The 27,912-nt window shown below is 38.6% G+C and overlaps 1 protein-coding gene across 1 annotated transcript in view; it reads right to left on the bottom strand.

The window, feature by feature from the left end:
• LOC150089220 (uncharacterized) overlaps nucleotides 1-27,912 on the bottom strand; it is a 221,521-nt gene that overhangs the window by 116,789 nt on the left and 76,820 nt on the right. Inside the window, exons 6-7 of the mRNA XM_090389912.1 lie at nucleotides 22,279-22,432; nucleotides 5,457-5,586 (exon numbers count right to left, since the gene is read on the bottom strand). Coding sequence (XP_090246038.1) covers nucleotides 5,457-5,586; nucleotides 22,279-22,432 — 284 coding nt within the window. The remainder of the gene's footprint in view (nucleotides 1-5,456; nucleotides 5,587-22,278; nucleotides 22,433-27,912) is intronic.

Genomic DNA, 27,912 nt, shown 5'->3' with positions numbered 1-27,912 from the left:
CAATGTACTGGTCCTACAGGGGCAGTTATTGTTAGTGTCTTTATTGTCGGGGGCAAACAAGAAATACATTGCACAAAAAGGATAAGTGGAAAAGGACCAGGGTATGTTGTTTTCCAGGGGCAAAAGTCTATGACATTTTAGAAGAGATATCTTTTTAGGGCAAAAAATGTGATATTGTTGCACATGATTACAGGTTTACATGTTGGCACTAATGATATTAAGAGCAGGAGAGCTGACGACTTGCTTAAGTACAGGGAAATTATGAGGATAAGTCATGAGTCAGGATTAAATTTGAAAGAAAATTTGAAAATTTGAAATTTTTCTAGCAGAGATTAGGAAGTGATTATCTCATTGAATAAAGCAATGGCTAGGCTGCATCTTGAGTACTGCATACAGATCTGGAGGCTTTATTTTAGGAATAGGTGCAGAGATGGGCAATGAGATTGGTGAGTGGAACAAAAGAGTGCACTTACCAAGAAAAGCTTTGGTTCTGCAACTGCAACGTCTGGAGACTAGGCAGCTGCAAGATGCCTAGTCTCCAGACCACCCAGTACAACACGGGAATAGCAAGACCAATAACCACATGAACTATCTACTGGACATCAGCTGGTATAGGCTATGGCAGTTGATGGCCATTACAAGTACCAGTGCTTACTGCACAAATACCTGTTCCTTGACACATACAAGACACTGTGCCTTGCACGGGTATGTCAGCACCAACACTGGACCAGTGGCATGCATGTGGAAATCTGTCTCTTGTCTGATTAATCCAGTTTTCAACTCTATCAGTCTGATGGCCATATCTACATTTGGAGAAAGCAATATGAAGCTATTGTGCCTGGATGATTGGAAGACAAGTAGCTGGTTTCAGGAAGATGACAATGAATTAGGTAGGTGTTGCTAATGCAAAGCCAACTCAGTGTATTTGCAGTGACCATCTACATTTATTGCTACCTGATATGTACAGGGTATCCACAGACCTTTACAAAATAAAATATTATTATGTGAATAGGGTATGTGATAAAACCTAAAAATATTTTCAGTTGTAGAGGATACTACACTTCAAGTTTTTATTCGCCAATTTTAAAATGTGCACATTGCAGAAGATGACAAAATAAATGCAAAATTGTAATCATGGCAGCATTTACCAACCTCAAGAAGGAGTGTAGAGACCTTTCTTCTTTGGAGAAATCACCATCACAGGCATCATCTATCTTAGAAATTCTTTTATAGAATTTTCTTATGCCTAAACTGCAGGATGATAATGATCCCAATTTGATTTTCCAACAGAACTCTGCCACATTGCCACAAATAAGTTCATGCATACCTCAACAATGTTTCCTGCAAAGTGGACTATAAACAGAGGACTGAGTTGTGATATCCCCTGATCTGACTCCTTTAGATTTACCCTGTGGTGATTCATGAAAAACTAGATGTATGTTCAGTGGTGTATTTGGGCTGGAACGCACCGGAAAAACATTCCGGTACTTTTTTCTAAATGTCATAATAGAATATCATTACATTTATACACCTAATATTATGAAACAATGGCATAATCAAAGGGGAGGGAGAAATATCTATTTTACCCATTGCTACTAAAAATATATATTAATAGTAATCTTAAAAATTAATAATTTCTTTAAAAATTTATTTAAAAACAAAAATATAAATTTTGCAATGAAACTTGAACGTTTCTTACTAAAGTACAATGTGTTAGATAAAAAGATCCAGCGAATGAGATATACTGTGATGCGTGCGAATGCTGCATTTTGATTCACCATCAGCTGAATGCTAGAACTGGTTGGTTTACAAACCGTGAGTCTGAAGTCTGATTCAGTTACTGTACAGTTGATGTGGTGTTATCATATAGCCTTCTGGAGAACAAGGGTTCCGGTACTATTTTTTTAGCAATACACCTCTGTGTATGTTCCACCTGTAACAGGAACCGATATTCAATTTAAACAGTGCATTTGCAAAGCAATCAAATGAATCAACAATGATATATTGTACCAAATATGGGAGAAATTTCATAGGAGGGATATCTGCAGAATACTAAAAGTGCCCACGTTGAACACCTCTAATTAAAACTTGAAGATATCCTCTATTACCTGAACATGGTTTTGTACCATGCATCCTATTCACACAGTAATGTTTTAGTTTTATAAAGCAGGTTTACAGGTGGGAAGTGATACTGGACGCCCAGTATAACTGCCCACTTATGAGTAAAATATTTAAAGATGATATACTCTCAGTATATCACATCTCTTCTGTGATTATGCTGTTTGATTAATCAATCATTTTCACTCTTTTTTATGGCTCCATTTGACTATAATTGCATCAACTATCTATCTACAATTACTGCTACCTGAATTTTAAATTCCTTGCTCACCTGCTACTATTCCTTAGTTTCTATTTGGTTACTACTATTTTATTCTTTCTTATGCTTATCTTTGATGACACTGATTTCTAGGCAAGATCATATATCTCTAATGGAGATTACCCTGACTTCTAATATCTCTCTTGGCATAAGCACATTACAAATATTGCTTCCTCCGCAACCAAAAAAACTGGGTTTCCTCTTTTGCTTTCAGCATTACTTTTCTTCCAAACAGCTGTTCATTCTGTACAAATTGCAAATCCACCCTAACATGGAATATTGTTCCCATATCTGGGGCAGTGCCTCCAAAACCATTCTTGGGCTTATAGATTCCATTCAAAATAGGGCAGTTAGGTTAATTAATGACCCATCTCTAACAGTATCTTTAATCTCTATCTCACAGACTTTCTGTTTCTGTTTCATGCCTCTTCTATAGATAATTCCATGGGCACTGTTCTTTCTGAATTGGCTTCTATAATTCTAGCTTTCTCTTCGAAACCACTCCAAACACGTGCCGCAACCAGTCAACGTCCTTTTACTGTCCAACTTAAAACTCGCAGAACCATCTTTTCTTCTCCTCATTTATTCATTCTACTTCCATTTTCTGGAACAACCTTCCTTCATATGAATTTCCAGAAAATTACAATATACAATAATTCAAGGCTGCCGTCAACAAGCATCTTCTTTCAACTTCTCAACCCATGCACAGTATTAAGTATAATATGTTCTAATACCTATTGTGTTTGGGGTTTTCATAAAAAAAATTAACACTAATGCCTACATTCAAACATTATGAATGTGTGGAAAGCCATCAGATAAATTCAACCTGAAATTCTATGTCATGGAGTGATCCTTCAGGCATAATGTCTTTCAAGTCAACTTAAAGCTTGTTGCAGTCATTAACTGGTTTGGAAGTTCTCAGCCATTGACCCAATTTACAGTATTGACACAAATGATGACAAGAAAAATGCAGTTCATTTATGGCCTAATCAGTAAGAGCCCAATTTTTACAGAAACAGAATATATAAATTTAAAAATATTGTAATAAGCTACTTAAGAGATGTGGTTATTACAATGTAGAAAACATAAAATAAAAAAATATTTTCTCTTTGTACTTGGGGACAACCACATGGTTAGAGTTCACGAGAGAGAGAGAGAGAGAGAGAGAGAGACAGTGTGTGTATTTAGTAGTCACACTGGTTTCAAATACAATAAATTTTCTGTTTATATTCCAGGACAACTGCACAGTCAGAGAAGAACACAAGATAAAGAATACCAAAAATCTCATACAAGAAACAACACTGTAATCAGCAGTCAGGAGGGCTTGAACCACAGTCACTTAAAGTGAGTGTACTCATGTACCTTCATATTATTGTACCTTCAGAAATTGTTGAAGATAAACACAAGAAAGGCACCTGGGGTGGATGGGATCTATCCAGTTATATTAAAGGAGGCAGCAAAGGAAGTAAGCAAACCCATAGCCATAATTATGAGAGCTTCCTTGGACTCAGGGGAGGTACCCATGGACTGGAGATGTGCAAATGTGACCCCAATTCACAAGGGAGGATCAAAGGCTGACACAAGTAATTATAGACCTGTGAGTTTAACTTCTGTTCCCGGAAAATTAATGGATGCACTGGTTAAAGAAGCACTGCAGGATCATCTACAAGACTTCAGTTATACCTCGGACACAGCATGGTTTTGTTAAGGGGAAGTCTTGCCTGACCAATTTGATTGGATACTATGATGCAGTCACAAAAGAACTGGATGCAGGGAATAACTTTGATATTATATACTTGGATCTTAGAAAGGCTTTTGATACTGTTGCACATGGAAGACTGCTGCACAAATTGGAGCAGTGTGGCATTGGAGGCAAATTGCTGCTATGGATAAAGGGGTGGTTGAGGGGGAGAAGACAGAGAGTGGTAATCAATGGACACTGCTCATCGTGGACTAATGTTATTAGTGGAGTCCCTCAGGGTTCAGTATTGGGTCCTTTATTGTTCTCTGTATTTATAAATGATATTGATGATGGTATATCAAGCTTAATGTCCAAGTTTGCAGACGATACGAAGGTTGGCAGGGTTGTCAAGGACACTACTGACACTATGCTGCTGCAACAGGATCTGGAAAGGTTGAGCAGATGGGCTGAGAGGTGGCAAATGAAGTTTAACATTGACAAATGTAAAGTACTACATATGGGAAACAGCAACCCCAGAGCAACGTATCAACTCTGTGGTACTACACTGACAGTGGTAGAGAATGAAAGGGACCTGGGGGTGGTTGTGCAGGCAGATATGAAGTTCTCTGAGCAGTGCAGACGGGCTGCAAGAGTAGCTCATGGTGTATTGTCAATGATATATAGGAATTTTTCTAGCAGGGATAAGGAGGTGATTATTCCCTTGTATAAGGCAATGGTCAGGCCACACCTAGAGTACTGTATACAGGTCTGGAGGCCTCATTTCAAGAAGGATGTAGAGATGCTGGAACGAGTACAGAGAAGAGCAACAAGATTAGTGAATGGAACAAAGGGATGCTCTTACGAAGAAAGGCTTAAGTTTTGCGAATTACAGTGTCTGGAGACTAGGCACCAGCGAGGTGATCTGATAGAGGTGTACAAAGCCTTGAATGGTTTGAGCATGCTCAATGCTGATGGGATTCTTCCTCTTGCTCAGAATAATCACCTGAGAGGGCATAAGTTCAAATTGAGGAAAGACAGATGTAGGATAGATGTGAGGAAATTTGCCTTTAGCCAGCGGGTGGTTGGTAGGTGGAACAGACTTCCACCCCTTGTCGTGGAAGTTGATAGCCTAAATAAGTTTAAGGCTCAGCTGGACAGGTATTTCGAACGAACAGAGGGTTGAAGTGGAAGTGGTTATTTTTTATTTATTTTTTTTACTTTATTTTTTTTTTTTTGGCTGATGCTGCATAAGCTTGCTTTCTTGTATCAAATGCCTCTACTAATGCTAATGCTAATATAGTTCCAAAATGAAAAAACATGCTTATGAAAAACTATATTGCTTAAGGAACCACCTTATGTTTTGATTACCATTCACAAAATAAAAAATGCAAATCTTACCAATTCTTCTGAAACAACTGTAGCTAGTGTCTCATTATTCTGGACTTCGACAGAATGTGCATGAAGTACTAATTCGATATTACTCCTTGCATCTTGAATTAGGGGATTCCACCTTCTTAACAGTATTCCACTGAATGAAAATGCAACAATTTGACTAGAATTCAAAATAAATAAAATCCACACAAACAGCAAATTTCTCCTTAATTTAAATTCCAAAAAATGAAAAAAAAAATTTATTTATTATATTAAGCAGTAGTGGTCACAAGAATCTGAATAAATTTGCATAAAATTACAGTGAATAAATAAAAAGTTTAATACATTTTAAAATATCGAAAATTATTAAAAATATATACAATTCGAATATAAGTGATGAAAATATATTAATTCATTAAGAAATTAAAAGTAAATTGCAATAATCTAATAAAAATATGTTACAAAAATGTCAATTATATTAATATGTTATAAAAATATGATTATTCCTTCCAAAATCCAATGCTTTCTCATCCTGCTGGCAAGCAAGCACTGGAAGCATTAATTGAATCACTTAATCTCTCCAACTAGTTGAGAGCCTTGTTGATCAATTTGGCCCTGGAGAGATTGTGCAAGACTCAAGGGGTAGAATTTTTCTCACCTGGTCGGTGCTTGTTAACAGAAGAGATACACTAGAAAGGGTACAAGAATATTTGCTGATGCTACCAAGGCAGTCTTAGGAGGGTCAGAAAACTGCTAGCATGGGGAGATACACAGATTAATAGATTAACAGTAGCCGCTGCCAGAGGTGAAAGTGATTATTGCACTGCTTCTTCTAGAATGAGCAGCAGCCTGGAAAACAAGGTGCAGGGGATTTCAGAGACTGCTAGGAGTCATTGCGATACAAGTAAACACATGGGCTATGTTAGGATAGCTAAGAATAGGAACAGGTGCATGCATACTTGCGTGTACATACTAGGAGTTTGATAAATAAATTTGATGAATTTGAGGTGTCAAAACATCAAAGGTAGATACTATCGAGATATCAGAGACGTGGTGTCACACAGATATAAGGAATGCAGAAATGGAATTTGGGGAGTACAAAGTGTACAGGAAGGATACACAGGAAAGGAAAGGAGGAGGGGTTATGCTATTAGTTATGCTAGTACTGATTATCAGTAGTGATTCTTCATGCATTAAGAATCTACAGATAGAGGAACCACTAGGTGGCAGTGATCACAGTGTGCTGAAGTGGGATTTACTCAAAGAAGTAACTACCATCAGGGGTAAATGGAAGGGTTATTGCTTTCGTAAAGGCGACTATGTACGATGGTCTGAGACAGTATTTAAATTATATACAGTGGGATCAACTGATGATGTTACCAACAGCAAATTCAAAATGGGAAGCATTCAAAGAACTTATCTTGGAAGCTACTAGGCTTTACATACCAACTAAGAAATATTGTTCAAGGTTTAGGCCTAAATGGATTTCAGATGAACTAATGAGACATATGGCAGAAAAGAAAAATGCATGGGATACATATAAATTAACACGTGACACAGAAGCCTATGATAGATATAAGTTGATCTGTAACCAAGTTACAAAGCAGATTAGGCAGGCGAATGCAGATTTTGAGAAATCTTTGGCAAGGGATGCAAAGGAAAACAGCAAAGAGTTCTTTACTTATGTAAACTCTAGAAGGAAGGGGATGAATCAGATTGGTCCACTTTATATCGATGGTTCAACTGTTGATGATCCTGCTCAGGTAGCTAACAAACTAAATGAATATTTTGCAACAACATTCACACATGAGTTATTCAGCGAGGGGAATGCCAGAGGTGTATTCAACTCCGGCAGTATGCTAGATAATCTTGTAATAACTGAGAGTAAAGTGGAGGAGAAATTGTTGAAGATAAACACAAGAAAGACACCTGGGGTGGATGGGATCTATCCAGTTATATTAAAGGAGGCAGCAAAAGGAAGTAAGCAAACCCTTAGCCATAATTATGAGAGATTCCTTGGACTCAGGGAAGGTACCCATAGACCGGATATGTGCAAATGTGAACTCAATTCACAGAGGATCAAAGGCTGACACAAATAATTATAGACCTGTGAGTTTAACTTCTGTTCCAGGAAAATTAATGGAGGCACTGGTTAAAGAAGCACTGCAGGATCATGTAGACAAGACTTCAGTTATAGTTCGGACACAGCATGGTTTTGTTAAGGGGAAGTCTTGCCTGACCAATTTGATTGGATACTATGATGCAATCACAAAAGAACTAGATGCAGAAAATAACTTTGATATTATATACTTGGATCTTAGAAAGGCTTTTGATACTGTTGCACATGGAAGACTGCTGCACAAATTGGAGCAGTGTGGCATTGGAGGCAAATTGCTGCTATGGATAAAGGGGTGGTTGAGGGGGAGAAGACAGAGAGTGGTAATCAATGGACATTGCTCATCGTGGACTAATGTTATTAGTGGAGTCCCTTGTGGTTCAGTGTTGGGTCCATTATTGTTTTCGGTATTTATAAATGATATTGATGATGGTATATCAAGTTTAATGTCTAAGTTTGCAGACGACACAAAGGTTGGCAGGGTTGTTAAGGACACTACTGACGCTATGCTGCTGCAACAGGATCTGGAAAGGTTGAGCAGATAGGCTGAGAGGTGGCAAATGAATTTTTACATTGACAAATGTAAAGTACTACATATGGGAAACAGCAACCCCAGAGCAACGTATCAACTCTGTGGTACTACACTAATAGTGGTAGAGAATGAAAAGGTCCTGGGGGTAATTGTGCAGGCAGATATGAAGTTGTCTGAGCAGTGCAGACAGGCTGCAAGAGTAGCTCATGGTGTCTTATCAATGATATACAGGAATTTTTCTAGCAGGGATAATGAGGTGATTATTCCCTTGTATAAGGCAATGGCCAGGCCACACCTTGAGTACTGTATACAGGTCTGGAGGCCTCATTTCAAGAAGGATGTAGAGCTGCTGGAACGAGTACAGAGAAGGGCAACAAGATTAGTGAATGGAACAAAGGGGTGCTCTTACGAAGAAAGGCTTAAGTTTTGCAAATTACAGTGTCTGGAGACTAGGCACCAGTGAGGTGATCTGATAGAGGTGTATAAAGCCTTGAATGGTTTGGGCATGCTCAATGCTGATGGGATTCTGCCTCTTGCTCAGAATAATCACCTGAGAGGGCATAAATTCAAATTGAGGAAAGACAGATGTAGGATAGATGAGTGGAAATTTGCCTTTAGCCAGCGGGTAGTTGGTTGGTGGAACAGACTTCCATCCCTTGTTGTGGAAGTTGATAGCATAAATAAATTTAAGGCTCAGCTGGACAGGTATTTTGAACAAACGGAGGGGCGAAGTGGAAGTTTTTTTTTTTTTTTTTTGTTTTTTTTGTCTGATGCTGCATAAGCTTGCTTCCTTGCATCATATGCCTCTACTAATGCTAATAATTTATCTTGGTGATTTTAATGTTCACAACTCTAGATGGCTTCCATTTTTCAGTCACATGAACCCAGCTGGTCAAGATGCTGAGGCTTTTACTAATGACCTTGCACAGATTGTTCATTTAACTACAAGAATACTACACCTACAAGAATCCTAACCACACAGCCAAAGCTCAATCTTTTTGTCACAAAACAGCCTTTCCAAGTATACAGTAGACGTGAGTGTTGCTCTAAGCAACTCAAATCACAACTTGGTGATGGTCTCTTCTCCAGTGGTGCCTTTCTTTCGTTGCCATTTCTACCTTGTTTGGCATTACAAGAATGCAAAATGGGATGATCTACGAGATTTCTTTTCTTCCTTTCTTGGTCAGATTACTGTTTCAAATCTTCTGATGTCAACATTTGCTGAGATCGTGTCAGTGATATTATTCTTGTAGGAATGAAATCCTTTATTTCATATTCCACTTTAAAATCTTGTCTTTTATCTAAACCTTTGTTTTCCAATAAATGTGATAAGCCTGTACAAGATAACAATGTTGTATATTGCAATTAGCTTGTATCCATATATCCTGGTTCATTTTCTGCTACACCATATTTCACAACAATTGTAAAGCAGTTATTAATCATTCCAAACTATATTTTGCACAGGCTAAGAGTAGAAAACCTGCTTCTTGTCCAAATGGTAGTCAAGCATTCTAGTCTCTTACCAAAGCTATTGGCCACAATTTTGCCCATCTATATTCCCAACTCTGTCAAAACTGGGTGGTGTTCTATTGTCACCCCAGCTAAAGATAAAGCTGACCTGCTAGCACCCAACTTTTCTTCTAACTCATGTATCAATGATCTTGGTAAACCACCTCCTACCATTCCCAGCACACTCCATTAAACCTCCTATGGTCATCCATTAAAAGAATTTTGAACAACCGTGATGCTAAGAAAGCAGTGGGTCCTAATGGTATTTCTCCACTTGTACTCCTGAGTTTACTCCTGTTCTATGTAGCTTTTCTATATTTTCTTATTCCACTGTTGTTTCCCCTTCTGCTTGGAAATTTTCTCATATCCAGCCAGTTCCTAAAACAGGTGACAAATCCCTTCCATCCAAATATCATCCTAGTGTACTTAATTCTACTCTTTCTAAAGTAATTGAGAAATTTGTTAATTGCCAACTCCTAAACTATCTAGAAATCTTCAATCTGTTCACTGATCTCCATCAGGGATGATCCACTGGTGCTGTACTTCCATCAGTGACGATCCACTGGTGATGTACTGGCTTATGTTACCCATGGACAAATTTAAAGGAAAAGTTTGGTGAAACTCAAGCAGTTACTGTTGACATTTCAAAGGCTTTTAATCATTTCTGGCATAAAAGTCTCATAAATAAGCCTCCACCTTACGATTTGCCAATTGTTTTTTGTAATTGGGTATCCAGTTTTTCCTCTGACCATTTACTACATGTAATGGTAGACAGGTCTATGTCTTCTATCTTCTCCACCAATGCAGGTTTTCCTCAAGGCTCAGTTTTTTCCTCTTGAATATTGATAACTTTCTTCCATTAACTAGAAATACTATCCATAGTTTTGTTTATGATAGCTTTGCAGAATTCAATGGCAAGGTTCCTCAACCTTCCAGTTTGAGAAACTTTGCCTTGCACAAACAGCTTCAACTTCTCGAATATTTGCTACCAATTTCCTAAATGCTGATTTCCAGGTAATTCTCCAGTGGAACAAAGATAACTTAGTTGATTTCATTCCTTCTAAAACTCAGTCCTGTCTTATAGCTTACAAAAAGGATTCTTTTGTTCCCATGCTTATCTTTGATAACAAGCAGATTTCTAAAAGTTATCACATGTCTCTCTTTTAGGGATTACCCTGACTTGTAATCTCTCGTTGCATAAGCACATCATAAATTTTTCTTCCTCAGTATCTAAAGAACTGGGTTTTCTCTTTTGCTCTCGGCATTACTTTTCTTCCAAACTGCTGCTCACTCTGTACAAATTGCATATCCACCCTACCATGGAATATTGCTCCCACATCTGGGGCAGTGCCTTCATAACCTCTTTCCAGCTTCTAGATTCCATTCAAAACAGAGCAGGTAGGTTCCATGTGCACTGTTTTTCTGAATTAGCTTCTGTAATTCCCACTCTCTCTTCAAAATCAGTCAGCATCCTTTTACTGTCAAACTTCAAACTTGCAGCCCCAACTCTTCTTCTTTCTCATTTATTCCTTCAACTTCCATTTTCTGGAACAACCTCCCTTCATACATATTTCCTGAAGATTACAATCTACAGAAATTCAAGTCTAATGCCAACCAGTACATTCTTTCATCATCACAACCTTCAACCTATGCACGGTACTAAGTATTATAAGTTCTAATACCTCTTGCGGTTGGGGTTTTCATTAAAAAAAATAAATAAATCTGCGGAATCTGAAGTGAACAAGAAGGATGTTGAAGACAGTTCAGTCTCATAAAAGGAAGCTAACCACTCAAGGCCAGCAACAGCTGGAGTCTATGATCAAACATGACAGTGGAATAGAAAGAGAACAGGAAAATCATATGACAACCAACTACAGAGGTCAAGGAAATTCTGTATCACTGGCTATCAGGTGAAGAGACGAACTACAAGACATCCCTCAATGGAGCAAACACTTATGCCTTGCCAGTATGAAGACATTGTTGTGTCTTACTTCAAGAAGCTGTTGTGAGCAGAAGGAAGGATGCAACACACACAAGAGGGAGCTTTTTAGCCAGGAAGAAAACAACGGCAGTTGAAGATAAAGAAAACAAATGTAGCCTCAGCTTCTAACACACCTGAACTCCAGGTGTGGTTATAGTGAAAGAAGACTCTCCTTCCAAAAATTAAGTTTCTCCAAACTCAACTCCTCCATCAACTCTCCATAGACAATGATCTTTTAGCTAAAGGTAAAAAATTTTTTTCCCAATTTACTGTATTAATTACATATGTATATAACAATGCTAGCATAAATATTTATTTATTAATATGAAATGTTCAAATACTGTACAATACTATATTATAAAATATAATTGTTTTTTTTTTAAAAAAGCTCAACTTCCAATGGTCTTGGAACGGATTAAGCCTTCAACGTATATTTCATATACTTGATTAACAGTAATTTTGGATTATGATGATGTTCATGGAACCAATAAATCAAGGGACCACTGTACTAAAAATCAATAACTGTCTAAAGAATTACATTATGTTATATGGTACTGTGCATATCTTCACATCTGGGCATTAACGGTCATTTATGGATATAAGTAGTCCATTGGTTTGGGTAAGTGTTCTCAGTAAGTGCTTTCTCAAAAGACTGAGATGCCTACAAAATTTGATGCCTGCCCTCTATTCAAATTGCAAGCATCTTGGCTGTTGATATATATGTATATATATATACACTGATGAGCCAAAACATTATGACCAGCGAGTTGTTATGCAAATCGAAGCAACTGCAGATGAACCACGTGCGAGCATCAGGACACGGTATAAAAAATTGTAATGGCCAGACGACTGGGTCATAGCATATCCAAAATGGCACGGCTGGTGGGATGATCATGGTCAGTCGTGGTTAGTACCTACCAAAAGTGGTCCGAGGTGGGGGGAACCCATGAACAGCCAGGAGGTGTTGGATGACCACAGCTCATCGATGATGCTCGAGGTGAGCGAAGGCTCTCCCGGATGGTACGTGGCAACAGAAGGGTGACTGTGGTAATTGGAATACTGGTGATGGGAGTAATGTGCCACAACACGCAGTACATCAAACCCTGCTGAAAATGGGGCTGCGTAGCCACAGGCCGCTCAGAGTGCCCATGCTAACCACGGTTCACCGGCGACAGTGCCTAAAATGGGCACACAGCATCGAAACTAGACCTTGAGTGATTGAAAGAAGGTCGTCTGGTCCAATGAATCGTATTTCCTGTTACACCATGTGGTACGGCCGGGTACCTGTGCGTGGGACGAAAACAAGCCAGTGGCGGCAGTGTTATACTTTGGGCGCTGGGATACCCTGGGTCCGGTCATCCATGTGCCAGGCACTCTGGCATCTACCACCTAACTCATTGAATCATTTCTCTAACTATCAGACAAAGACACAAACAATATTGACCTTTGAATGCCTAAAGGCAATTACTCATCCAACTGGGCTATTGTTCTTCTCCTGTTACTAAGCACTTTTCTCCCTGCTACTTCTAGCTACGGGAGCCACGGTGATCGCTAGAATTGACTAATTTGAAGAATGCTTAAAACTTGTGTCTTACCCTAATGTAACTTTCTACAAGATTCTCTGATCGCTAAGCCTAATTAGTTTTAAAATTCCATAGAATTGGGCTAAAAATCTACAAAACATCTCAAAATTCATATATATTTAAAATCTTTAAGACCATAATTAATTCGGATCAACCAAATGAGTCGTTGGATACTTTTCCTACGTTGCCTTCTTCCTCTCAAGTTGATGAGGATAGAGACTCTATTAGTAGAATAAGTGCTATAAGTAAAGAAACCAGGATACAAACTTCTAGGCTTGATCTGATGTCATCATCTAAGAAGAAGATTCCTCCACTTCCTCCTGTGGATCAGGATGTTGTTTCTATGGAGGCTTTGTCTGAAGTTACAGACCAATCTTTGATGAATCCTGTTATTAGTGTCCACATGCAGCAAGTTTTTACTCTCAAGTGTGCTCTATCTGGCATTATATCCAATGACTCACCAAGCAAGTAACTACAGAAATCCAAAACATCTGGTCTGCCATGGAACAGATTCTATCTAATGTAATTATGGAGAATGAATGCCTCAAGGCAAAACTGGAAGAAAAAGATTCTCAAACAGACAAACTTTTATAAAATTCTAGTAAATCAGAAGATGTTCATCCCAGCCAGCTGTGCCTACATTATCTTATGCTCAGGCTACTCAGCTATACACTCCGGTTGTTATTGTTGTTATTTGGTTTTTAGGAGCATTAGCAACTAAGGCCATATTGCTCCGGGATATGCGGTGGTCATTCCCTGAATGACCTTTCCGCATCCTCCGTATTTGGTGGTGACGGGCTCGAACCCCGGTCTAATCAAGAAGCGTGTGCTACGCACTGCTGCTCCTTCCCACCTGGCTACGGAGGCGCCCTACTATACACTCCGGCACATAAAATGAATACCAAAGGTATTTCAGGTAAATCTATACCACAGCCAACTCAAAAGGGCCCCAACGAGGAAAGACCACAGGATCAACCTTTGGATCCCACCCTACCAGAAGGTATGCTACAGGCAAAAACAGTGTACCTAAAACGGCACTAGAAACTATATTTAAAGACTACCCCAATAGAGTATCGAGTGGAGTTCGGTCCCATATCGTTACCATATTTAATAAATTAGAAGCGTTACTGACAGAAACCTATCTCGACAGCGAGAAATCGACGGATAAACTTCAAGCCTACATGGAGTGTGGGGCAAACAAAATGCTACAGCGTGTGCCCACATACGTGGAAACGCTGAGGAAACAACCAAATACAACGGAAAACCCACAAATAAAATGCCAACCAACCTCAACCCCTGCTACCTACCCACAACACTGTTGTCCTGAGACTGCTTACCACAGATGATGATACCTCCAGCGAAAGTATCAAGACAATTCATACAGGAACTAGCTAATGATTTAAAGTCAACAAGAATTAAAACAATAAAGAAAACCAGGAACCCAGGTATAGTTGTGGAGTCAAGAGGAAGCTACCGAAATAATAACCAACCCCAAGAAAACTAACATAGGGTTAAAAGAGGAGGAACCAAAAAGGAAAGGACCCCCCTATAAAAATCTATGGCCTGGATGCCAGTATGACACCAGAAAACCTAGCCTCAGAAATATACGCCAGGAACCTACAGAGATCCCCACCGGAAACTGACATTAAAGAGCAAATAATGCCCAGATTCGCCATCAAACCGGCAACAGGAAACACAAGGAACTGGACTGTCGAGCTCAGCCCCACAGCGTGGCAGATCCTGCAAAGCAAATGCTGATCTTCATCAACTGGAGCAGTCATAGATTCCACGAACATATAGTAGTTCCAAAATGTTACAGATGCTGCAAGTTTGGCCACACTACCCACAACTGCAGCCAAAACACCCCAACCTGTGGTCACTGCGCCGACAAAGGCCATGACTACAAGGACTGCCCAAAGAAAGATGAGGAACCAACATGTGCCAACTGTAAGAGTCACAAGTTGGACGTTTCACACTCAGTTCGTGACAACAAATGTCATATTTACTTAAAAACAAGAGTTTAAACCAAGCCAGAATCAATTATGGCAGCACACCATAACCACTATAATACCAAGTATAATATCATATTACAAGAGCCGTCCACTCGAAACTAGTCAGAGGATATCCCCTCAACTACAAACTAATACAAGTAGATGATACCACCCCGTGGGCTGCAATCCTAATTAGAAATCCCGACATCACTGCAACCAAAGTCTCCCACCTGTGCACGGACTGGGCAGCCTGCGCTCAAATTATCACCGCACTGGGTGCCCTCTATACAATCTCACTATATTGCAGACCTGGTGAAGACATCATCACAGCCAAAAGATACCTCCAGCATGCTACCAACTTACTAAGAGGGGAAAGAATTATCATCGGAATGGATGATAAAAGAAACATCTATTGTATCCTGATAAGAGAAACATCTATTGTATCCTGATAAGAGAAACATCTATTGTATCAAGAGAAACATCTATCGTATCCTCTCAACGGAGGATGCAAAAAGTTGGCAGCTGGTTTGCTTTATTGAGGACTACGATAGATGTTTCTCTTGCCATTCGAAACATAGCAGGAAACATCACAGACTAGATGGTCCAGGATGCCTGGACCACTTCAGACCATAGGACACTGACATTCCAACTCAACAGGAACCTAAATCGACAACTGCCAGCAGAAAGAATGACCCAACGCTATGCGTTTCAAACTGCAAACTGGGACCTGTTCCAGAAAACCTCACAGACAACAAAAACAGAAAGATACAAGAAATTAAAATGGCTGGCAACCCTGATGAACTTCAGATCATCACCGAAATTATAACAGTGGCTGCAAACACCTCAATCAAACGGAGATGGTCCAAACCTGGTGCTGTACCTTGTTGGAACCAAGAACTTCAACAGCTTCACAAGGACGTCCAAACCAAAAGGACAAACTTCCAAAAGGCAAGAAGAACTTGGCCTGAGCGGGAGGTGGATGCACTCAGAAACCTGTATAGAAAAGTGCGAAATGCTTATACCGCCCTCATAAGAAAAAATAAAAAGGAAACCTGGTGGAGACTAGTAGCAAACTCGGGGAACACTGACACCTGGGGTGTTGTGTACAAGGTTGTCACAAAAAAGCTCCCCAGAGGTGAAGTGCTTACAACCACTGTCATGCCCCAAGGAGAAGAAACCTGCTCATGGGAGGCATCAATAAACAATATACTAGACGTCACCTTTCATCCCCACAAACGGAGGAGCAGATCCAGAAAATGAAGAGAAAATGCCCAGGTCCGGACCTCCTGGAGCCGGAAATAATCAAAAAAGTCATAGAAATAGAACCAGAACTCTTGCTGCAACTGTTTAACGAATGCCTGACAGTGGGAACATACCCGCAAGACTGGAAAATGGCTAACGTTAAACTAATAATTAAGAATCCAAACAAACCACCAGAACAGCCATCTTCCTACAGACCGATCACACTACTCTCACAGTACTATGTAAACTTTTTGAACGACTACTGTTATCCAGAATAAATCACTACTACCAACAGGCAAACCTACCCTCACCAAACCAAACCAGGTCGATCCACAGTTGATGCACTCCAAAGCCTAATTGCCCAAGCACAAGAATCTGAGAAAAAATACATGCTAGCTATCTCGATTGATTTTGCTGGGGCGTTCGACACCCTATGGTGGCTGAGCGTCTTCGGCTGGCTCCGGGAGGCAGGGGTTCCTGGCAACCTCTTTAATGTGCTTAAAATCTATCTCACCGACAGAGCAATCAAGATAAAAGCTTCCTACAAAAATTAGAAAGAAAAATATAAAGGGGGTGCCCACAGGGGTCAGTACTTGGAATCATTCCACATTGTTGTGGAACCTCCTGATGGACCAGTTTCTAAACAAGGATCCGCCAAGGCTCACAAGCCTTGGCGGACAACCTCATCCTGACAATAGAAGCTAACTCCAGGGCACAACTGGAAATACTGGCAAACTGTGCTGTGCAAATTCTCCAAGACTGGGCTACACACCATTTACTACAAATCTCACCAACGAAGACCAACTCCATACTCTTTAAGGGAACACTGAACATCCACAGACCACCCCAAATTAAAATTGGCATTAGAACAATAAGGCTCAGCACAGAGCTCAAATACCTGGGCGTCATCTTGGATACCTGCTTATCCTTCAAACTGCACCTAAACTACGTAAGAAAAATAAGAAACTGCACTGCCTTAATAAACAGAATTGCTCGAAAAGACTGGGGAATGAAACAGAGAACGGTGATGTTTTATTATAAAGCAGCCTTCTTACTAATTGTGGTAAGGCGCCTCCGTAGCCAGGTGGGAAGGAGCAGTAGTGCATAGCACACGCTTCTTGATTAGACCGGGGTTCGAGCCCGTCACCACCAAATACGAGGATGCGGAAAGGTCAAGAGAATGACCACCGCATATCCCGGAGCAATATGGCCTTAGTTGCTAATGCTCCTAAAAACCAAATAACAAACAAACTAACATCTTACCAATTGCGACATACGCAGTTGGTGCCTGGTACAAAAAGGCCAGTACTGCTGCAAACCTAAGAATACTTGATTCCATACATAGAATCATGCTACTCGCGCCTGCAGCACAGTGAGCACACACGCTCTGCAAGTCATCGCTGGAACCCTCCCCTCAGACCTTAGACCTAGAGGTGGTGAGGAGAGGCATCCTCCACGAGCTTGCTAAAGTCAATGCTCTGTACACACCTTGACTTCAATGGAGATCCAGGAAATAACCACATTGCATAAAAAAGAAGACTCTAGACCCACTTGCAGCAGGCGTGGCAGGCACGATGGGATGTCTCCATCAAAGGTCAGATAACAAAGAAATTCTTCCCAAATATAGATAGATTCCAACCTAAATTACCAACCTGGTATGCACCTGGTCTGTTTGTGACGTACCTACTCACAGGACATGGTGCCTTAAACACCAAACTAACAACTCTGGGAATAACTGAAAATCCAAATTGCACTTGTGGTGATCCAGAAACGTGGTCGCACCTAATGTTTGACTGCCACCAATACGACAACGTCCACTGCCAGCTACTGACAAGACTACAACATTCACCCAAGAACCAGGAGCATTTCATCCTGGATGATAAAGCACCATATATGGCATTCACTGAATTTACACAGAAACTGTTTAATAGATGACAAGCCACACTGGCCCAACAAGCAAATAACAACACAACTGGAAACTAAATAGAGTGAGAAATGCAGAAAGATCTGCAGACCAAAACGGTAGAGGAGGAACAAGTAACAAAAGGCAACTAAGAATGGAACAAGCAACATAATGTCAATATAAAATGGGACAAGCTACTATTCCCACAACAAATTCCATACCTCCAACGAGAATAAAAGGACATGGTCTACAACTCTGTGACTGACTGAACCCTGAATCTGCAAAAGGGCCACATGGACCTGAACCATGCAGCTTCGCTGCCATAAAGCCTCGTTGGGGATAAGAATCGAGCACCTGACTCGATTCCTTTCTAACCCTACTACGGCGGGGAGGAGACACCTTGTCTCCCCCGCCGTGGTAGGGTCAGTGAGGCATGGGCATGCCTCACTGACCAACTGGGGGCACCTCCTCTATCGCTCCCATATTTCTATCTTTACCCCCAGTCTTCTGTCTCCCCTCCTACTCTATCTATATACAATGCGAACGTCGCACACATTAAATTTAACAACACTCAAAATAATCTTCGCCAGTCTCGGCCTATCCATCTACGTAACATCAAACCCCCCCAGCAGTGTGTTTGGGCATACAATGTATGTTGTATGCAGACAAGCGAAATGAGTATATACATATTATGAATTTTTTTTTTTAGGTCCTAGCCGCCGAAATCTCAGGAACCTAAGAGGCAGGACCTGCCAGAGTAACTAAGTCTACTGGGTTCCTGGTCTGCCTCCACGGGGCGAAGGTGGGGCAACGTTGGGCTCCAGCAGGGGTCCAGCAACTAAATGACCAGATGAACAATGGTACACAACATTACACATGTACAATACCCACACACTTTTAAATCTCTCGCATTCCCAGCAAACTGGTACACCCACAATGAAAGCAACGTGTAGATGGGGGAACCCCCTGGTGCCGCATGACATCAATATACCTTACATCTTACCTAAACATCAATGCTGACCAGGTATACCCTTTCGTGGCAATGGTCTTCCCCACTGGTGGTGCCGTCTTTCAGCAGGATAATGCCCCGTGCCACACAGCCCAGATTGTTCGAGACTGGTTTGCAGAACATGAGGAAGACTTCCAAGTATTGCCCTGGCATCCAAATCCCCAGACATCAATCCCATCGAGCATATCTGGTTTGTGTTGGAACAGCAACTCCGATCTGTGGTATCTCAACCACAGACCTTACAGGAGTTAAAGTATCTGCTGGTTACGCGTTGGTACCAGATACCAAAAGACATTTAAAATTCTTATAGCGTTCATGCCTCACCGGGTACGAGCTATTTTGGCTGCACTTGGAGGACCAACATCGTATTAGGTAGGTGGTCTGTCAATGTTTTGGTTCATCAGTGTGTGTGTGTATATATATATATATATATATATACAGTGGTACCTTGGTTTGCGAGCATAATTCGTTCCGGAAACGTGCTCGTAATCCAAAGCACTCGTATATCAAAGCGAATTTCCCCATAAGAAATAATGGAAACCCAGATGATTTGTTCCAAAACTCAAAAATATTCATATACTGTAAAAATGATTAATACAAAATACATACATACCTTTTTATATTTTTAACATTTAAATTTAATATACATAAAGCAATCGAATTTATTAATTATTGGGTAGGACAACTTTCACTGTCTCTAACGGAATCACTGTAATCTGTTAACTTTTTCTTTTTGTGCGACTTTAACAAGGAATCTTTCCAATGACACTTGCTTTTGCCTCCTTTTGAGGATTTCAGAAATCAGATTCATCGCTCGCACTATTACAAAATGAGGAGGCACGCTTGATACACATAAACAAAGCTGCGTGCGTGTAGCAACTGAATAAACACCGTAAAGGCAGAGATACACTATTAATTAACACCTCACATTTTACTAAAGCACATTTCTAGGGGTTACTACCATAAAACAATAAAAACAATTTCCAGTTGCGTTCCTGCTAGTGGAATCTGTTATAAACTGGTAGTAAACTCGATCTAATTGCATTTGCGATTATAGTAGCTGGAATTGTTGGTTTTTACGTTATTATGTGAAATGTGTTTCCCCTTCACGGATATAAAAAACCATAAATACATTTTCAAAATCTTCTCTTCATTGCTATCGGGTTGCGGTGATTCTGCGTTCGACTGCCATTTCTTGTAAACACAAAGGCGAATCGTGCATAGGCGAATTCGGTTCGTGTTATATAAGATATCGTTCCCGTATTTATAAATCATGTATCATCGAATTCGTGTAGTGTAAACATGTGTTATACGAGGACTGACTGTACTCGTATTGCAAGACCTCGCTCGTTTATCAAGTTAAAATTTATTAAAAATTTTTGCTCGTCTTGCAAAACACTCGCATACCAAGTTACTCGTAATCCAAGGTACCACTGTATATATATATATATTAAAAAAATAGCCTTAACAAGAAGACATATCCGTATATCTTTCCTGACCTCCATAATCTAAATAATCATATATGCCAGAATAAATCATTGTCTGTGTATATCTATACATATAGAGTGGACCCTGCCTTACAATATTAATCCGTTCCAGAAACACCATCGTATCGTGAAAATATCGTAATGTGAAGCCAATAACACATTGTTGTTTGGTAATTCGTTCCAAGACCTTGGAAGTTGAAAATCCCACTATAAACTAAGCTATTTATCTCTCTAAAAGGCAATTTTTATAATGGAAATTGTACATATTGATTAAAGCATAACACAAAAAATCACTTCAACTAAAGGATACAAAAACAAAACACGTGGCCGACACGTTTACAAATGCTGCTATTAGCTGAGAGGAAGGCCCATATGGTCCGGTCGGAGACAATCATAAGTCCATCATCAAGTGAAATAAGTAGGCACCAGTTAATCATGTTAACCAATGCCTACTTATTTCAAAAAAACAATTCAAATCATTAAAATGCACTACACTTTCATCGTTATCATATTTTCGGTTATAAGAATCAATTTTGAATGCCTTTGTGATATTTTTCTAAAGCACATTTATGGAGGTTACTTCCATAAAACAATAAAAATAATTTGCAGTTTCTGGTTTATTGGGCTGTTAGTGTAATCTATTATAAACTCGATCTTACTGCATTTGCAATAATACCGATAGCTAGAATTCTGTGAGTTTTTATGTTAATATGGTGAAATGTGTTTCCGTTTCCATGAAATCCTAAATCATATAAAAAACATAAATAAATTTTCAGAATGTTCTCTTCATTCCTATTTTTAAAGAAAACTTCGTAAACTTGTTACTCCATATCTCACTTGTGCATATCGCATTAGTTGCAAATTTGTGCATGCTATGTTCTTTGTTATTGATTGCTTATCTTTTTTAGTGTTTTAAATTTTACGACCCAAAAATAAATAAATAAATAAAATGTCAGTGAACAGAAATATCAATTAGTATGTACATATTACAGTATTAATTAAGTTATGTATTCAAATCTTTTTAAGGTTTACTATAAAATTTTCATTAAGCTATGTACGTAAGCATAAATTTATTTTTATTTTGCTAACCTGTGAAAAATATTCTTCCAATTTTCACATATCATTTAATTTTGGTAAGGTAATAAAGTGTAAATTTTGGCTTTATATCTTTACTTTTATAGCCTGTGGATAATATTCCTCCTATTTTTGTTTATTAGAACTGCTGTTTAATATAATTAAATTCAATTCACAAAAATATGATCAAAAACCAGCACTTAATACATCGTATAGTGAATGGTATTTTATTATGGAGAGTCCATCGTAAAGTGATCTGATCATACAGTGAACCAATCGTAAATTGGGGGTCCAATGTATTTGGAAGTCAAAACACAAAAATGCACATAGGCACCATATCTCTCAGCAATTTTTTCCAAAAGTTCCAAACTCCCTTTTATTTATTTCTTGGTTATTACAAATTTTAAGAGGAAGAAATATACCTAATTTGCACATCATGTCCTGGTTGACAGATATCAACTAAGTCATCTTCAAGAACAACCCACATTGACCTTGGTAAAGAACCCACAGTCGAATGATGCACCAGCTCTTGGACCTTAATTTCTTGATAGTCTCGACATCTGCTTGCATTCAATTCTATATTATAACAACAGCTAAGTTATTACACACAACTGATTTTGTAAAAGTATATTATATAGTGGATTCCGGTTATTTGGGCCACCGGTTAATCAGGGCAGCCGTTTATTTGGGGCAAATCTTAAAGAACAGAACCCAATCGAGAAAATAGCCAGGGTTTACTTCGCTTAACCCTGGCTTAACCCTTTCTCTTGCCCCGATTAAACATGCCGTTTAATCGGAGCAAGAGACCGCAGCACTGGAGATTACCCTACGATTGTCTCCAACCATACACGTAGTTTGGTCAGATTTCTGGAGGTCACAACCATAAAACAATTAGCAGTCACCTGTTTATTGGGCTTTTCTGTTAGTGCAATCTATCATAAACAGATAGTAAAGTCGATCTTATTGAATTTGTGATAATACCGACAGCTGGAATTCTGTGGGTTATTAGGGTGAAATGTGTTCACACTTTCATGGAATCTTCAATCATATAAAAAATTAATTTAATTTTCAGAATCTTCTCTTCATTCCTATTTTTAAAGCTTCGTAACTCGTTACTCTGTTCTCACCTGTGCATATCATGTTACCTGCAATTTGTGTGTGCTGTGTTCTTTGTAACTGATTGCTTATCTTTTTACTGTTTTAAATTTTAACCCCCACCCACAAATGTCAGTGAACAGAAATGTCAACTAGTTCATATATACATATTACAGTACGTATTAATTATTCCAATTATCACGTATATTCTTCCGATTTTCACGTATCATTTAATTTTTTAATTGGTAAGGTAATAAAAGGTAAATTTGTGCTAACTATATCTTTACTTTTATAGCCTGTGGATAAATTTCCTCCTATTTTTGCTAATTAGAATCGCCGTTTAAGAGAATTAAAATTCAATTCACAAACATGATCACAATGACGGCGCTTACTACACATCGTATAGTGAACGGTACTTTACTATGGTGAGTCCATTGTAACGTGATTTGATTGTACAGTGAATCAAATGTAAAGCGGGGATCCATTATATTTTTAACTATTTACATGAAACTTCGGATAATTGGGGCAGCCGCTTAATTGGGCCAAAATGCACTAGTCCCGATGTGTCCAAAATAACCGGAATCGACTGTATTTGTTATTTGCAAAATAAAAGGAAAAAAGTAAAGAAACTTTGTACAGAACCCTACAAACAATAAAATATTGGGCAATGGTAGGACAGCTGCATTAGACCTGAAACAGGCAAAATTCATAACTAACCAGTGCCAATCATTATGCATCTTAATAGGTCAATTTTTATTTGTCCTATTTTAAACTGATCTATTAGCAATTTATTTTCTACCAGATCAATTTTTACCATTCACTTCAACCAGCAAAAGAAGATGAAAAAGAGGAGAGCTGGCCAGGTGGGCAGTATTACAATTGCTACGAAGACCAACACAATAAACAACTGTAAAGAATAAGCAGACTAGTGACAAAAAACATTATACTTAGGTTGAACGTTGATCTTTCAGGTGACCAACTGGGTAGCTTAAATAGTTGCTAATCAGTTTAATGGGAATACTTAATCCATTAAAAAAAAAGTTTGTTTCCTAATTAGTTACAAAATATGTCAGATTTTAACAAAAATGATTAAATATTGACAAATAATCAGCAGGCTACTGACAATAAATGTTATGCCATACATAATGTTTATTGTCAATAGCCTGCTGATTAATTGCCAATATTTTCTGTGTTGCTCTTTGTGGCATTTGTAATACTTTCCCCTCTGCAATTTCATTTCCTTTTGCTGGTCAGGTGAGTAGTAAAAACTGACCTATTAGCAAACAATACGTGCATTTATCAGCATCAGTTAGTATATAAATTTTGCTTGTTTCAGGTCTAATACAACTGTCCTACCAGTGCCAAATATTGCGCTTGTTCTTGTATCTTAATTTCTTGGATAATGCTGACATAAATTTTTAAGTTAAAAATTACATAACAATAGAACAAAAAAACTATGTAACTGTCATACAATTTCTATGTATGAGATATAGGAATTATGTGACCTACTATGTCTCAAATATACTCATCGATATTAGTAGGTGGCTACAATTAAATTATCTCTATTTAGAGCTGTCTACAATAGCACCTAATGGAGGAAATGCCAAAACTTGGCAGATATGTTCTTTGCAGGATGTAAAAGAAAAATACAGGAACTCCCCGACTTACATAATACTCGACTTAAAGAAATTCGACTTTACATAAGGTTTTGCTGGCCGGTACAAACTTAAAAAAAATCATGGAAACATATTTTGCATCCCATAGGAATAAATGGAGGTATCGTGAAAATATCATAATGTGAACCCAATAGCTTGTTGTTTTATTTTTTTTTTTTGTTGCTGATTTTTTTGTAATTCACTCCAAGTCCTTGGAAGTTGAAAATTTCGCTATATAACTAAGCTATTTATCTCTCAAAAAAGGACATTTTTATAATGGAAATTGCACTACCCTTTCATCGTTATCATATGTTCTCGTTATAAGAATCAATTTTGAATGCCATTGTGATATTTTTTTAAAGGACGTTTCTAGATGCCACGACCAAAAAACAATATACACATTCCAGTTTATTGGGCTTTTCTGTTAGTGCATCTAATTATAAATGGGTAGTAAACTCGATCTTATTGCATTTGCGATAATACCGATAACTGCAATTGTGTGGGTTTTATGGTGAAATGTATTCCCTTTCACTGAAATCTTCAATCATATAAAAAATAAATTTTCAGAAACTTCTGTTCATTCCTATTTACGTATTACAATGATGAAGGGAAAGCGACCAACGAAAAGTGCAAGTACTGGCAGTGCTAGTAAACGAACAAAATTGATTTAGAAATGAAGATGAAAATGATTAAGAAGTATGAAGCAGGACAAAGTTTGTCATCTATTGCAAGCGAATTAGGTCTTGCTGCTTCAACGGTGAATACTATCTTAAAGGACAGTGCGCGTATAAAAGAACATGTCAAAGGGTCAACGCACTTAAGATCAACAGTGATCACAAAACAGCATTCAGGTGCTATATCGAAGATGGAACAGCTGTTAATAATATGGATGGAAAATCAGATTGGAAAAAATTATTGATGAAGGTGGCTATTCAACGCAGCAAATTTTTAACATTGACGAGACTGCTCTGTATTGGAAAAAAATGTCGGATCGAACATACACTGCCAAAGAGGAAAATACAATGCCAGGTTTCATGGACTATAATACAGTGGGACTATAATGCAGCGGGAGATTACAGATTAAAACTACTGCTTGTGTACCATTCTGGAAATTCTCGTGCATTTAAGGGTATCAATAAAGCCACTCCTACCAGTGCATTTACAATCAAACCAGAGAGCATAGATAACAATATCTCTCTTTGAGGATTGGTTTAAATGCTGTTTCATTCCCGAGGTTGAAAAATATTGCAAAGACAACGACGTTCCTTCCAAGATTTTTGCTTCTTTTAAGATAATGTTCCTGGACATCCTACGCATCAAAATGATTTTAATTCAAACGTGAGTCATATTTCTACCATGAAACACTACTTCACTCATCCAACCTAAGTATCAGGGTGTTATTTCGAATTAAAAGTATACTATTTACACAAAATTTTCTCAGGCATTGTCTGCAGTAGACAGTGAGAAAATTTACGTTAAGAGACTTTTGAAATCTTACCATATTTACCACAGCATCTTAAACATTAATAAGGCCTGGGCGGAAATTACTAAAAGTTGTTTAAATGGTGCATGGAAGAAAATATACCCACAGCACGTAAAACGCTTCAAAGAATTTGAAAAAGACGAATCATATGAAGAGGTTACAGATAAGATTGTAAAGGTTGCAGAGCTACTTCATTTGGAGGCTGATGTCAAAGATATGTAGGAGTTAATAGAGAAGAAGAGAAGGAATTATCTAACAAAGAACTCACTGACTTGCAGGCAGCGATAGTGAAAGAAGAAAATGTTAACGAAGCTCAAGATGAACCAAATGAGGAGCCGAGACACTTCATCACCAGAGAGATGGCAATGGCATTTCATGAAATTGAATTGGCAATGCCGAGGTTTGAGAAGATGGATCTTGACAGCACACGATTCTTAAAAGTTAACAGAGGGGTGATTGCTTGCTTGCTACAAATAAATCTACGATGAAAAGAAAAAGCCACCATCCAATCATCCATTAATATGTTCTTCTGTAAGGTTGAGCGGCCAACCCCTTCTAAATCTCCACAGCCCTCAACCGCCGCAGCCGCGTACTTATCAACTGAAGACGTCAATTCTGGCAATGATGCTTGAGAGGTAAAACTTACTGACATTATGCCTGTCTCCTCTTTTTTTGTAATCTTATAATTTTGAAATTTTTTTAAATTGCACGCTTTGTAATTTTTCCTGTGCACAAGATAAAAAATTGAATAAATACAATAAATAATTCTATTTACATGTTCGTTGAACATTTCTTTTTTGATTCAATAAATTCAGCAAGCACAGCTGCAAGTGCTGCACAAGCATGGGGGAAATTCCGACTTACATAAAATCTGACTTACGTAGCATTCCACGGAATGCAACCCTTACATAAGTCGGGGAGTTCCTGTACATTAAAACAAAATTTGTCTCTAAAATTACTGAAAATTTGTACTGTGAATGATTTGCATACTCCACTCCTCTTAATGCAAAATACATAAGCAAAGGCATAAGATGGTACAGATGAGGAGATTAGAATACCAAAGAGTTAGAGAGCAGAATGCCTTGCATCTAAACAGGGTATGCTTTGATTGTGAACCTCTATTACCAGAATGAAGCATTGCAGCAGCAGCAATTTGGGAATACAGATGTCACAAGCACCAGCAAAGAGGCCTGATAACAGAAGCTAAAAAAAAAAAAAAAAAAAAAAAAAAAGCTTGCACAGTTCAAGGTAACAGGATGGACTGTGGTGTACCAGTATTGGCACCAGAAAGCAGAGACAGTGCATGTGTGGCAGCAATATGGCTGGATATCCTGTATACAACAGTATGGAAGCTGTTGCACAAAGTTTTATGGTTCTACTCATACAAACTCCACCACAAACAATGATTGCAAGTGGATAATGCTAATAACATTTACTCGCAACTTCTTGGCACAAATGGAGGTAGACACTGAGTGGCCATGGAACATACTTTGGATATATGAGGCCATGAGGCCCATTTCCACTTGAATGGGATTGTGAACTGCAGGAATTGGGCTGAAGAGTCACCCTATGCAATACAGGAAATCCTTACATGTCCCTAACATCACTGTATAGTGTAGTTGCATGGCTTCCTTCATTACTGCAAACTGTTTTTGGAGAAAACCATCCTGTTAGATCTGTAATGTGTTCAATTACTGCCCAATAAGTACCAAGCCATGTTGGCAACTGTTATTATTGCACAACTGACAGCAAAGATGCCTCAAAACAGTTTTTATGTAAGATACAAACACGTCTATATATTGATGGATCTGTACAAGAACTGT

This window comes from Mastigoproctus giganteus, chromosome 2 (assembly GCF_048544385.1).
Source record: "Mastigoproctus giganteus isolate SK-2022 chromosome 2, ASM4854438v1, whole genome shotgun sequence".
Taxonomy (NCBI): Eukaryota; Metazoa; Arthropoda; class Arachnida; order Uropygi; family Thelyphonidae; genus Mastigoproctus; species Mastigoproctus giganteus.
Note: the sequence above shows the minus strand (reverse complement) of the source record. Positions and strands in the feature narration are given on the sequence as shown.